This window comes from Thunnus maccoyii, chromosome 15, assembly GCF_910596095.1.
Source record: "Thunnus maccoyii chromosome 15, fThuMac1.1, whole genome shotgun sequence".
Taxonomy (NCBI): Eukaryota; Metazoa; Chordata; class Actinopteri; order Scombriformes; family Scombridae; genus Thunnus; species Thunnus maccoyii.
The window spans coordinates 8,435,486-8,449,366 of record NC_056547.1 but is presented as its reverse complement, the minus strand read 5'-3'; the positions used below and the strand labels follow the sequence as shown (position 1 = coordinate 8,449,366).

General features: G+C 41.2%; 2 protein-coding genes across 2 annotated transcripts; both read left to right on the top strand.

The window, feature by feature from the left end:
- Positions 1 to 1,305: 1,305 nt before the first annotated feature.
- LOC121912692 (elongation factor 1-alpha) lies at positions 1,306 to 5,189 on the top strand. Its single transcript, XM_042435016.1, has 8 exons — positions 1,306 to 1,413; positions 2,232 to 2,386; positions 3,106 to 3,285; positions 3,389 to 3,685; positions 3,776 to 3,926; positions 4,027 to 4,283; positions 4,368 to 4,602; positions 4,731 to 5,189. Exons 2-8 carry the CDS (start codon positions 2,243 to 2,245, stop codon positions 4,850 to 4,852), a joined length of 1,386 nt encoding a protein of 461 aa, XP_042290950.1. The 5' UTR covers positions 1,306 to 1,413; positions 2,232 to 2,242; the 3' UTR covers positions 4,853 to 5,189.
- A 204-nt stretch (positions 5,190 to 5,393) lies between these two features.
- Positions 5,394 to 12,300, top strand: LOC121912691 (elongation factor 1-alpha). The gene is made up of 8 exons (XM_042435015.1): positions 5,394 to 5,501; positions 6,517 to 6,669; positions 8,235 to 8,414; positions 8,499 to 8,795; positions 9,067 to 9,217; positions 9,585 to 9,841; positions 10,309 to 10,543; positions 11,926 to 12,300. The coding sequence occupies exons 2-8, from the start codon at positions 6,526 to 6,528 to the stop codon at positions 12,048 to 12,050; spliced, it is 1,389 nt and encodes a 462-aa protein (XP_042290949.1). The 5' UTR covers positions 5,394 to 5,501; positions 6,517 to 6,525; the 3' UTR covers positions 12,051 to 12,300.
- Positions 12,301 to 13,881: the final 1,581 nt, after the last annotated feature.

Genomic DNA, 13,881 nt, shown 5'->3' with positions numbered 1-13,881 from the left:
ATTTCCCACCGTGGTTTGTGGTTGTAAAGTAACAATGACACCCTGCACCCGAAGAACATCACCTTTAATTCGATCAAACACATATGTGTCTGTTGTGAATGTAAATAACCGGCAGATAAGGTGTCTTGAAAACAGCATGACTTCGTCTTTTCACCGTCTGTCCTCTGTTTGAATGCAAATCTTGTTTGGATTTAGATAATCTTGTCAGGCTAATGAGTCGTCCCAGTATTACCAGTGGGAGGTGGTGGGAGGAGGGGGTTTCCTGACTAAGTCTCATGGTGTACAGTAAATGAAATAACTGAGTCTGAAACTTCTGTTTAAAAATGCAACATTTTTAATAAGGAAAAACTGAATGAAGAATAAACAAACCTTGCGTTTCTCACTGTATAATGTCATGAAGAAATATTTTGTCACATATTGTGTGTCTCTGCTTGTGTTTTTAGACTTTTCTGTTGAAAATACACCTCGGCGTAACATATTACTACACAAGTTCTGCTTAGCTGCTGTATAGTAATAATTGGGTAAAGCTATATCTGCTTATTATGGAAAAGATGTCGGTATTCCCATCATATATATATATATATATATATATATGATGGGAATACCGACATATATATATATATATATATAAAACATATTTTCTTTTTTAGCATTTAATATTCATTCCAGCACTCCTTGCACTCTTCACTACTTTGCCCTGTTTTTATCCTGTTTTCACATGAATGTTTTCACCTGTATATAGTCATTCATTGTGTATATTTCTGAAGATTGTTGTGTTGTTATTCTGTGTAAATATATTGAGAGCAACTAAACCAGAATCAAACTTCTTGTATGTGTAAACACACTTGACCAGTAAAGATGATTCAGATTCTGATATTTTCAAACTTTATTGTGTGTATTTTTATGGTATTAATCTCTCAGTGGATCTTTGTATTCTTCTGCCTACTATTATAAATATTTACCACCAAGAAGTCAAAAACAGCTTCTAGGGAAACCAGTGTGCCTATCAGCTGTTCATCAATGAAGGTCGAAGGAACATTTTGTCAAATGACCCTAAAATACTTCAGCAACAAAATCAATTGTGCGCTTTTACACTGTGTTTGAGCGTCACCATCATCACCATCATTTTAGTGTGTTTAGGAGGTTTCTCGTTTGTTTCAGTGCTTAGCCGGATCTCAATCCCTGGTGAGACCCATGTGTGAAACATCATGCATGTTTCAGGCGGTTCATCCGGTGGCGTGCTGACGTTTTTTGCAGGAATGTATGTGATTTGCGGGGTTTGCACCGGGGAGGGTGACGGGAAGTCAGGCCGCCTCCCATTTGGTATAAAACCTCCCATACCAGCCCTTGTCTTCCTCTTTCTGTTACCTGGCTAGGGGCAGCAGCTTTGGCCGTGATAACCCAGAAACACCGGTAAGTTCTGCTTCAATTCATCAGGTAGCTAGAGAGCCGGCCTCAGGCCTTCATTTAACTCATCTGGTGCTTAACTTTTATCGGCGGTTTCACTTTAATTCCTGTTCAACTTTTCCTGTCGTGTTATGTAAGTTAAGACTTCACACTAACCTGTGGATTTTATGAAGGATTTACTCAGAAAATTTCAACAGTAGCGACCACTTGTTGTGTGTAACTTGATTGATGTGAGAACCTTTTTTGTGTTAAATCGAGTTTTTTGGTGGATTTTTTTTCAAAAAGTTTTGAACAAAAGAGATGCATGCGGGAGGAGAGGATGTATTAGGGGGGGAAGGAACAAAGGGAAAGCCGAGGATGCTGGAAAGGCATTTCTTCTCTCTGCCCTCCATGAAACAAACTTCTCTTACTACCCAGTGACAGGTGTTGGGACTCTGGACAAGATAGCTCCTGAATATTTGGCGATCTTTGTAACTTTATCCGACGTGGCCCATTGAGTAACACGTGTCTCGCCTGGCCTGTGGCCGAGTGAGGCCTAGCAGCCGCTGCCGCCTGTTAGCGGCTCAAACTCGGTTATCGTTACCGCCGAGTAACGATAAAGAATTTTATATTAAATTACTTGATTTATTACTTGAAATGTGAACTTTAATCAGCTTGTATAAACACTTAAAAATGATCCACTGGTTTCAAATTAAGCCGGGTCGGAGGCGTCTTCATTCTCGTTACATGACGATACTATAAGGCTAGCTGCTAATTGTTCACGAGGCGAGTAATTTAAAAATGAGAGCTAATGGATGTTTTTTTTGTGTGCGTGTGTGTGACAGAAACTACAACAATGGGAAAGGAAAAGACCCACATCAACATCGTGGTCATTGGCCATGTCGACTCCGGCAAGTCCACCTCCACCGGTCATCTGATCTACAAATGCGGAGGAATCGACAAGAGAACCATCGAGAAGTTCGAGAAGGAAGCCGCTGAGGTGAGCAGTTATAATGGTCTTATCTCTTTTTTTTTTCTTCACAACCGTTAGTTATTTCCAAGATGGCGGCGTCAGCGTGCCCACTCTGAGCTCCGCTGCCCGGCGCGGGGTGTAGCTGCCGTGTGCGCGCACGCGGGGTGGGGCTTAAAACGCGAGCAGCGCGGATGGTGACGGTGCACATTATTCAGCAGAGGCCTCAGGCTGTTGGGAAAAGACAAAATGCTTAGTTCACACTATACATCCCAAAGCTGAAGTGAGACTAAAAAGCCATGAATTTGTCTTGTCAGTAGAAAATATGTTTAAAAGTGACTGTACATAAACACTTGTGCTCTAATTGGTATGACCACATCAATTCCATTGTACATAACATTGTAATTCCTAAGTGTTGTAATGGCAATTGGCCCTCCATACTTGTCATAGACTGAAAGGTATCTTTTGGTAGGTAAAATATAATGTGGCTTATTTGTAATGGTGTAAATATGCAGTAGATCCACTACTGAAACATGGCAGCAAAAAATGGGCCTCTGAAAACTAAAAATGGGGAGGGAAGCAGCAGCTTAAGTTTTGCTTTTTATCTTCATGACAATAATCTAAATCACTTCCATTATACATGAAATCCCAAAGTGATGTCTTCATATTGCCCAAACACAACTATTTGTAGTGTCAGTTAATGCATGAATGAATGAAATCTGACAATTTCCATATTTGTTCATCCACAGATGGGCAAGGGCTCCTTCAAGTACGCCTGGGTGCTGGACAAACTGAAGGCCGAGCGTGAGCGTGGTATCACCATTGACATCGCTCTGTGGAAGTTTGAGACCAGCAAGTACTACGTGACCATCATTGATGCCCCTGGACACAGAGACTTCATCAAGAACATGATCACTGGTACCTCTCAGGTAATCATTTTAATACAGTGCAAGATTGAAATTTGAATTGATATTGTAGTTGGCTTAAGTGTGTAACTTGGTGTATTTAACTGATTCCAACTTTTGATTTTAGGCTGACTGCGCTGTGCTGATCGTTGCTGCTGGTGTTGGTGAGTTCGAGGCTGGTATCTCCAAGAACGGCCAGACCCGTGAGCACGCCCTGCTGGCCTTCACCCTCGGTGTGAAGCAGCTCATCGTTGGTGTCAACAAGATGGACTCCACTGAGCCCCCTTACAGCCAGGCCCGTTTTGAGGAAATCACCAAGGAAGTGAGCACCTACATCAAGAAGATCGGCTACAACCCCGCCACCGTTGCCTTTGTCCCCATCTCTGGATGGCACGGAGACAACATGCTGGAGGGCAGCTCCAAGGTGAGATGGCTACCATTTGGTGCCCAATTTAACTTGTGTTAACCTGATTGCGAACATGGGTTTGACTTTAAATCTTCCATCTGTCTGTAGATGAGCTGGTTCAAGGGATGGAAGATTGAGCGCAAGGAGGGCAATGCCAGTGGAACCACACTGCTGGAGGCTCTGGATGCCATTGTGCCACCTTCCCGCCCCACCGACAAGCCCCTCCGTCTGCCCCTGCAGGATGTCTACAAAATCGGCGGTAAGGACTGATTAACTTTTGACTACAACACTAGTAGAGCTTCAGTACTTTTCAAAACAGTTGACTTGTATCCTGAGTACTTAGTTTCCTTTTTTCCCAGGTATTGGAACTGTCCCCGTCGGTCGTGTTGAGACTGGTCTCCTGAAGCCCGGCATGGTCGTCACCTTTGCTCCCCCCAACCTGACCACTGAGGTTAAGTCTGTGGAGATGCACCACGAGTCTCTGCCCGAGGCCGTCCCTGGTGACAACGTTGGTTTCAACGTCAAGAACGTGTCCGTCAAGGAAATCCGTCGTGGATACGTGGCTGGCGACAGCAAGAACGACCCACCCAAGGCTGCTGACAGCTTCAACGCTCAGGTTGGTTTTGTGAACTTGAAGTAAACCTTCCAGTTATGAGCCAAGTTCCATTTGGTTTATTTCTAACTGAAAATGCGTCCACAGGTCATCATCCTGAACCACCCCGGCCAGATCAATGAGGGTTATGCCCCCGTTCTGGACTGCCACACCGCTCACATTGCATGCAAGTTCAAGGAGCTGATCGAGAAGATCGACCGTCGTTCTGGCAAGAAGCTTGAGGACCACCCCAAGTTCGTCAAGTCTGGAGATGCCGCCATTGTCAAACTGATCCCACAGAAGCCAATGGTTGTGGAGCCCTTCTCCAACTATGCTCCCCTTGGTAAGTTATGTCCACATTGCCCAACATACATTATAGAAATGCATAATCTCTGGTATTGACACACAACAAAATGATCAAGTGCACACATGAGTTAAATAACAACTGCTCACCCCTTTTTTGTATTCCAGGTCGTTTTGCCGTGCGTGACATGAGGCAGACAGTGGCTGTCGGTGTCATCAAGGCTGTTGAAACCAAGGATGTAACCGGAAAGACAACCAAGGCTGCTGAGAAGGCCTCAAAGAAGAAATGAATGGTCGTGCAGGACATCCAGCAACGAGATGTGTGTTGGCAGCAGTGGGCCACTCCATCCTCTCTATCTTCTCCCCACCCTGGATCATCTTTTCTGAGGCAGAGCTCTCTGCTCAAGGACTGGCTTATGCTGATTAAAACCCATCGCAAAAGTTTTCGCAGGAAAAAAGAACTATGTGGCATTGTCACTTACCTGAATCACAAGACAGTGCCTCTTCTCAGTTAAGTTTAAGTTGGAAATGGTATAGAACTGCATCTTGATGATATTAAAATGCCACAAATTTGATTGGAAGAAAGCTGCTGGTAACTAATAAAATAAATGTCTTTGAAAAAATTGACATAGCTTGTCTTGATCCTTATGTTGTGCAGTTGCTGTAGTTTTTGGATGTCATAGGGAGCCTTTCTGTCCTGTACTGCAGCTGTTTTTGACCGTGCTATCTGAGTCTGGTGATGCATTTGTCATCCAATCGCCTAGGATAGGAGTTATGCCAGCCCAGCCAATGGCACCCCTTATATTAGTCTGACAGCAACAAGAGCATGCACAGCCCTCCCTCTCCCCTGGTTCAGTATAAAAACTCTGGACCGGTCACATTCTGTCTTTTTTCCCTCCGCTCTAAATCAGGGGACGTCTTGTTTGTTGCTGGGCACAGGTTGGTGATATATCATCTTTTGATTCAAACTCTTAAAGCTTGATTCTTAACTGCATGCTCAAACAAAAGGGGGTGCGATAGAATTTCAAGGCAGGATATTTAGAATGAGTTATTTTGGGCTGAGTCAGAAAATGTCTTGAGTGTAGACAAATCATGCTGCTTGGTTTGTCTTTTAGTGAGGTCACTTAAAAGGTAAAAAGAAGCATGCTAGCTCACCTTTTATGAATTTCTCTTCCTAACTTTGCATAGCATGTGTTGGTCTATTAAGCTCCTTCTTGGTGAGATGAAATATTCCTAATATTCACGCTAATAAGGAACGGTTATTGTGAACTTGAACTATATGTGAGTTGCCAGATTTTTTTTCTTTTCCCCATTCTGCCAGTCATGGTAGTGCTCTTCTACGTTCGTGAACGCGCACCCTTCCGCCCTTATTGCTGGCTGCATAGTGTGTGTGCACGCGCCTGAGTCAGTTGATAACATGGCGGCTCTGCGCTCCCGACGCAACATGGAGGCCGAAGAACAGCCGGTACAGCGCAGAGCGAGCACATGGCGCGTGACTCACCAGTGTCGCTTTTCTGGCGGCGTGCACGAGCACCGAACGTGTGACTTTTTTTAATTTGACTTAAAAGATAACCATTAATGATTCTAGAATCCTAACGGTTAATAATTCTAGAATTTTTAACCGTTAATGATTCTAGAATCCTAACTGCTATGTCGCTCTGAACTTAATAAAGCTGCATTAGATGCATATTACAGCTACATTTGAAAGGACTCATTTGCTAACTGTAGCTATCTGGCCGTTAATTGTTAACCACTGTTATGACGCGGTGACGATAAATCGCAAATATAACATACTAACTATTCGCTAAAATGTGTTATTTTTTTAATTAAATTAGTGTCAAGCACCTCGCCGGGCTCACCCCCCTCCTTTTTGTGAAGATACATTGAAATATGTCGTTTTTCATTAAAAAACAAAAGGCTACATAACTGCTCCCATATTTTATTCTATAACCAGTAACTCAAAATGGGAAAGGAAAAGATCCACATCAACATCGTGGTCATTGGCCATGTCGACTCCGGCAAGTCCACCACCACCGGCCACCTGATCTACAAATGCGGAGGAATCGACAAGAGAACCATCGAGAAGTTTGAGAAGGAAGCCGCTGAGGTGGGTTGGTTTTGGAGACACGTTTGATGTTTGCAACAAATGAGATAATATGACACAAAACAAATAACCGCATTGAGGTAATGTGAGAAACGGGTGTGGTGAATGGAAATGCTCACTCATATTAGTTGGTTTAAAGTGCCACCTGCTGTTGAAAAACATGTACTGCCCTTATTACTTTTTACTTATAGTATATAACAGTTGCATAGTGAAAATGATAATTTAGGGACAATATATGAAAAACAGATCACACACAACTAGATAAAAAAATACAGTTGATGAAGCATAAAAGGTGCTTCACAATTTGTTGGCAGAAGAGAAGCAGTTTTTTGTGCTTTTCAGTTACATAAATGGATGCATGCAGTCTTTCCACATGAATTTTAAAAAAGGCTGAAATTATGGATTTATAAATGTGGCAGCTGACACAATAAGTTTTATGCAGTCATCAAATCATTCTGTACCGTCCTTATCACTGTAAATTGTATGAAAAATATTCCCTTTAAAATCTCAGTTGCTAAATAAACACACATAAACGTTTAAATTTAATCTGCCATGGGTTAATGTAGGTATTACAAAAGCCTCAAATACATATGAACCAACTGCTCCCATGCTGTTATAACCAGATTTCCCACATTGAGTAAATATTAAATAGAAAGCTATATAAAAGACAAATTGGAGGCTGTAACTAAGTCATTTATTTCAATAAGACCACAAATTGGAAAAATCAGCCATACTAACTATAAAATACTTTTCTGCCTAACTGTTGGTTAGTTGAGTACTGTTGTAAATAGTAGCAAAAATCAAAGACACAAAAAGGGATCAGGCTAAATAATGCTCTTCACAAAATAGGCTCAGTGTATTAAAGTGGATTGATTTGCAGCTTCAAAGAAATGATATTAACAGGAAAGAATGTGCTTCTAAAATTTAAAAAAACGGGCTGGATATTAAAACTTGAATAGTTTTTATGTATTGGCAGTATTGTGTACTGAAAAGTGTCGAGCACTGAATAATGTAGCCCAATTCTTATCTGTTTACATATTCTTTAATTGGACATTTCATTATCTAAATCAGGGGGAAAATGGATTATATATTATTTAAACAGTCCCTTTTGTAACAATGATGTACTGAATGATGCAGCTAAAACATTCCCCGAAACTAAAGTATTGAAAAAAATAATGCACAGAGAGTCAGGCATTGGCTTTGATATTGAAAAAAAATCAAACGAAACTCAGCTCTGATGCTGAAGATTAATGTGACACGATTACTTGAAGTTTAGTATTTGTGTTCCTCCTGAGCTGTGACAGAGAAACCTGATGAACACAGATGCATTACCTTTTCCATGTAATGTGATGTAACTGTCTGTGCTATTTACAGTGAGCACCTATTTAAAAACTGCTTGAATGGTAGAGGAAAGGCTGGTTGGTGACATTTGGTATTTCTATGAGGTTAATAAGCCAACATGTCTCATTAAAAGGTTTTTAAATGCATTAGTCATATAAGAAAAAACCTTTATTTAAAAGTCCTTTTTACTGATTCATACTTTGTTTTAAACATGACTGCGCCAATAGATGGGCAAGGGCTCCTTCAAGTACGCCTGGGTGCTGGACAAACTGAAGGCCGAGCGTGAGCGTGGTATCACCATTGACATCGCTCTGTGGAAGTTTGAGACCAGCAAGTACTACGTGACCATCATTGATGCCCCTGGACACAGAGACTTCATCAAGAACATGATCACCGGTACCTCTCAGGTAAAGACACACCTTTTAAGCCGTTGTCTACTCACTCATCACATTAGGCCGTGTATAAAAAACTACAAAAATCTGCCTGTTTAGGCCGACTGCGCTGTGCTGATCGTTGCTGCTGGTGTTGGTGAGTTCGAGGCCGGTATCTCCAAGAACGGCCAGACCCGTGAGCACGCCCTGCTGGCCTTCACCCTCGGTGTGAAGCAGCTCATCGTTGGTGTCAACAAGATGGACTCCACTGAGCCCCCTTACAGCCAGAAGCGTTTTGAGGAGATCACCAAGGAAGTGAGCGCCTACATTAAGAAGATCGGCTACAACCCTGCCACAGTTGCCTTTGTCCCCATCTCTGGATGGCACGGAGACAACATGCTGGAGGCCAGCTCCAAGGTGAGGAGCTTATTACATATTATTATTGTCACGTAGACACAGAGACCTCGCCCAGACTCTTGATCAGATTCAGTCATGCCTCAAAGATCACATCTGTAAATAAATCTATCACACATCTGTGATGGTGACCAGGATTTATGTGATTTCTATATACCCAAGGCAATAGCTCCTAAATTTCTTTGATTATCACTTCAAAAAATCCCCTTGAACTATATTTTTTTAATTTTTTTTCTTTTATTTCATCCCCTCTTTCTCCCTCCCTCCATTTCAGATGGGCTGGTTCAAGGGTTGGAAGATTGAACGTAAGGAGGGCGGTGCCACTGGCACTACCCTGCTGGAGGCTCTGGACTCCATTATGCCTCCCAGCCGCCCTACCGACAAGCCCCTGCGTCTGCCCCTGCAGGATGTCTACAAGATTGGCGGTAAGGAGTGTCAGGTCATGTGCTGTAAACCCACCTATAGCCTTACCAAGTCATGTCACCTTGTAATACGTCATCTCAAGGAGAATTCCTAAAACTGACTGCACTGTAGAGACCCTTTCAGATATGCACCTCCCTACGTAAATGTGATATTAAATTTACATATTGGTCACAGAATGGAGCTGCTCACCTGAAATTTGATAGAAGTTGTGACATTTGAGACTCAGCCTCAGTAGAGTAGCGTTTCCATACTTTATAGCTCCTAAAAGCCTCCATTAAGGACTGTTTAAAGGAATTACACTCCAGTCTTTTCATATTGAAGTTAACTGAAGAGCATATTAGAAACATATTGCCTCCCGCTCTCCCTCAGGTATTGGAACTGTGCCCGTCGGCCGTGTTGAGACCGGTGTCCTGAAGCCCGGTATGGTCGTCACCTTCGCTCCCGCCAACCTGACCACTGAGGTGAAGTCCGTGGAAATGCACCACGAGTCTCTGACTGAGGCCGTTCCCGGAGACAATGTTGGCTTCAACGTCAAGAACGTGTCCGTCAAGGAGATCCGTCGTGGAAACGTGGCTGGCGACAGCAAGAACGACCCTCCCATGCAGGCTGATAACTTCACCTCCCAGGTGAGTCCCGGGAAAACAAATGAGGAAAAGAAGGATTGCGGGAATATGAGTAGTAAATGTTTTTTTCATGAGCTTCTGTTTTTGTTTAGAAAATTGATATGTACTGATTTCCTGTGGATTTTACGTGCACTGGATACAGAAACCATAACAGAACACACTGAAGCTGAAGGTTTTATTGCAGCTTTTCTGAAAATTTAAAGTCATAACTTCATATTTTATGAAGGTGTCATCAGAGTGATCACTGCTTGTGCTTAAAGTTTTTAATAGAAAACCTGCATTACAAACTGAAGGTGTGTGGTTTGAACACCTGGTACCTAAATATCACAATCTCGACTAGTAATTTGACCGTTACCAGTGAAAACCATCACAGTTATACAGCAGAAGGAGCGCAATAATACAGTCAGATCTAGCACTATCCAGTCCACATCCAGATCTTAAATTAACCTCCTCGTCTCTCGCCTGCACAGGTCATCATCCTGAACCACCCTGGCCAGATCTCCCAGGGTTACGCCCCCGTGCTGGACTGCCACACCGCTCACATTGCCTGCAAGTTCATGGAACTCAAGGAGAAGATCGACCGTCGTTCCGGCAAGAAGCTTGAGGACAACCCCAAGGCTCTGAAGTCCGGAGACGCCGCCATCATCACCATGTTGCCTGGAAAACCCATGTGTGTTGAGAGCTTCTCCCAGTACCCTCCACTGGGTGAGTAAAACGCTCTTTGCCCTTTCTTAATACAAGAGTTAGTTAGGCTTTATTTTGAAGATGCACATCAATATTTTTAGTAATATAAGTGAGGAGGGAAGAGTGAAAGGATTTCTTGTACTGAAAATCCCACAGAGAATTATCACCTGACTCTGCAGCTCTGTTGCACATTTTTGCGTCTTTCAGGTCATTGTTTTCAGCTATTTTATGTGAAAAAGCTCAGATAAACTCTCTGTACACTACCTGTCCTGCACCAAAACAGTTAGCAACTAGCTGGTGAAGGTAGTGTAACATTTATTGTGAATAATATGAGTGAATATTTGGCCAAAACCATGACTCCGCGTGAATTTTAATGTTTGTCTTCTGGGTGTTTATCCAGGCAACTGTTTGGCAAAATAATAATAATAATTTTATTTAGTGATAATATGCCAATGTTGTGTTTGCAACTTTTTCACCCCTTTTGCCCCCGTTAATGCAAAAAAAGACAATTAATTTTGCTGAATAATTATGATTCATCTTTTGAATGTTATTTAGATGATTCAAAACATTTTCAGGTGTTTATTTGATACATTTGATCATATTATTTATGATTATGATACCAAATTTACATGGGTTGTGCTGTGTATCAGTTATTTACACCTTCATGGGGAAAAACATTAATTTAGTATTCTATAAGCTTTTAATGATTAATCATTCATTCATCATTAACCTTGCTAAGGATTTTTAATGGAATTGTTCAAAATGTGCATTCTGAGCACAGACAGATGTGTAAACTGGGAAGGATTCATAGTCCCTTAATTTATCTTAATATCACACAAAAAAAGATGACTAGCTGAGGTGGTAACCTGCTAAAATCTTGATGCATTTGTCTCGTGATCAGTTGTGTTAATAATGACGGCCTAAACAATAGCAGCACCCACTTATATATACGTATAGACATGTGATATTTGCTGTGTGTTTTCTTTTATAAACATGTATTAAATTATATGTTAGCTGAGGTGTTTTAATTTTATTTATATCATGACTGATATAATGCCGTTTTGCTTTCTAGTGGTACATTTTTGTTTAGTTCCTTAGTTAAAAGTTTGTTTTTTTAGCATAATTTATACTGCATAATCACTGCCCACCAGTTCCACCTTAAACACTGAGACTATTCAAGTCAAAAGCATCACTCATTCACTCTCCTTGACGTCCATCTATGATGAAAAAATTTTAGGACGAGTCACGATTCATGATCCAGAATGTGTTTTTAATCATGACTGATTTTTAATTTAGCTTCTGTCAGGACATGAAATTAGTTATTTTATTTATTGGTATTTTTATGCTTGTTTATTATTTCAAAAGCAGCTTCTCATGAACTCTCATTGATGTCTTTCTCCCAGGTCGCTTTGCTGTGCGTGACATGAGGCAGACCGTCGCTGTCGGTGTCATCAAGCACGTTGAGAAGAAGACCGCCTCCGGTGGAAAGGTCACCAAGTCTGCACAGAAGGCCGACAAGAAGAAATGAATTCTCATGCAGGACGTCGAACAAAAAGTCACGTCTCAGCAGCAGCGGGCCGCCCCATCCCCTCCTCTCCCCTGCCACCCAGCGCCGTCTTCTCTGAGGCAGAGCTCTCTACTCAAGGACTGGCTTATGCTGATTAAAACCCATCGGAAAAGTTTCCGCAGGAAAGGAAGGCTTATGCCTTTTAGGGAAAGCTATGATCATAATTAGGATGAAACCAAAACAATAAAAACCTTAAACATTGCCAAATTAAGACGTTTCTGTTCTTGTGTTTCATTACATGAGGTCATTAGTTGCAAAGTGCAGCAGCTTCAAACATAAACACAGCAGCACATTTCAAATACAACTGGTCAATAAGGTCCAGTGGTGGAAGAAGTAATCAGATCCTGTACTTAAGAAAAGTACCAATACAGCAATGTAAAAATTATCCATTACAAGTAAAAGTCCTGCATGAAAAATCCTACTTAAGTAAAAGTGCATAAGTATTATGAGCTTGATGTAGTTAAAGTATTGCAGTGAAAGTAGTGGTTTGGTCCCTCTGACTGATATATTATCATATATGACATTAGATTATTAATACTGAAGCATCAGTGTTAGAGCAGCATGTTACTGTTGTAGCTGCTGGAGGTGGAGTTAGTTTCAACTACTTTATATACAGTTAGCTAATTTAGTCCAGTGGTTCCCAACCTAGGGGTCAGACCCCTCCAAAGGGTCACCAGATAAATCTGAGGGGTCGTGAGATGATTAATGGGAGAGGAAAGAAGAAAAAACAAAATTCTGATACACAAATCTGTTTTCAGTTTTTGGACTTTTTCTCTAATCTTTGATTTTTGGTGAAATATTGGATCATTTAAGTTTAGAGGGAAAAATCACTATTTGGTGGAGCTGTTAACAACTCATAGACATCTGAAATGTGACCCCGACTACACACTGCTTTTTGTAAGACGTCAAAAGCCAAAAAGGTTGGAAACCACTGGTTTCATATTTAACAATGTGTTGTGGAGTGGAAGTATAAAGTAGCATCAAATGGAAATACTCAAGTAAAGTACAAGTACCTAAAAACTGTACTCAACTACTTGAGTAAATGTACTTTCCACCACTGCCATCTGATCTACAAGTGCAGAGGAATCGACAGGAGACCCATTGAGACGTTGAAGGAGGAATCTGCCGAGTTTTGGAAACATCAGTTGAATACATTTAAGTTTTCAGGAAATAAACACATTCACACCATATAATATAAAACAGTGAAGGCACAGCGGACGGATTAACTGCTCCTAAATGCAGCCACATATTGTTAAAAGATGTGTACTGTGTTTATTAATGTATGTTTACATACTATGAAAATTTTAATGTGTAAAGGGTTATTAGAGCTGGGACAAAAGTGAGCCTAAAACACATGAGAAGCCTGTAAGTAATGTGTGATGAACAGACCAGTATAAAGACTGGGGTACATCCATAGTTCCCCAGTTCCTCCTATTAATTAAAAAAAATGATATTAGACACAATCCAGAATCTTTCATTAATCATGACTGATTTTCAATTGAGGTTCTTTTGATTTGCTTATTTATCTACTATGTCAAAGGCATCTTTTCCTCTGTTCATTTTAATACTTTTATTTTTACTGAAATGTGGTAATATCTTTACATATTGAGCCCCAGAGGCAGCTGTTTTTCTGTCCAGTAAAAACATGAATCTTCACTTTACATTCAAACTAATGTGGCAGCTACAATTGTTAAGATTTCATCTGTGAGACCAACATTTATCATCCAAAAGGAACTTTATCATATATCAAAATGCTCTGGAGACATTAGAGCCAGCGGTGAATCATCAAAGA

Bases quoted from the DNA above. Each gene is read 5' to 3' on its own strand.
- LOC121912691 (XM_042435015.1), top strand. From the start codon at position 6,526: ATGGGAAAGGAAAAGATCCACATCAACATCGTGGTCATTGGCCATGTC. The intron at 8,415-8,498 runs GTAAAGACACAC...CTGCCTGTTTAG, and splicing joins TGATCACCGGTACCTCTCAG to GCCGACTGCGCTGTGCTGAT. The intron at 9,218-9,584 runs GTAAGGAGTGTC...GCTCTCCCTCAG, and splicing joins GGATGTCTACAAGATTGGCG to GTATTGGAACTGTGCCCGTC.
- LOC121912692 (XM_042435016.1), top strand. From the start codon at position 2,243: ATGGGAAAGGAAAAGACCCACATCAACATCGTGGTCATTGGCCATGTC. The intron at 3,286-3,388 runs GTAATCATTTTA...TTTTGATTTTAG, and splicing joins TGATCACTGGTACCTCTCAG to GCTGACTGCGCTGTGCTGAT. The intron at 3,927-4,026 runs GTAAGGACTGAT...CTTTTTTCCCAG, and splicing joins GGATGTCTACAAAATCGGCG to GTATTGGAACTGTCCCCGTC.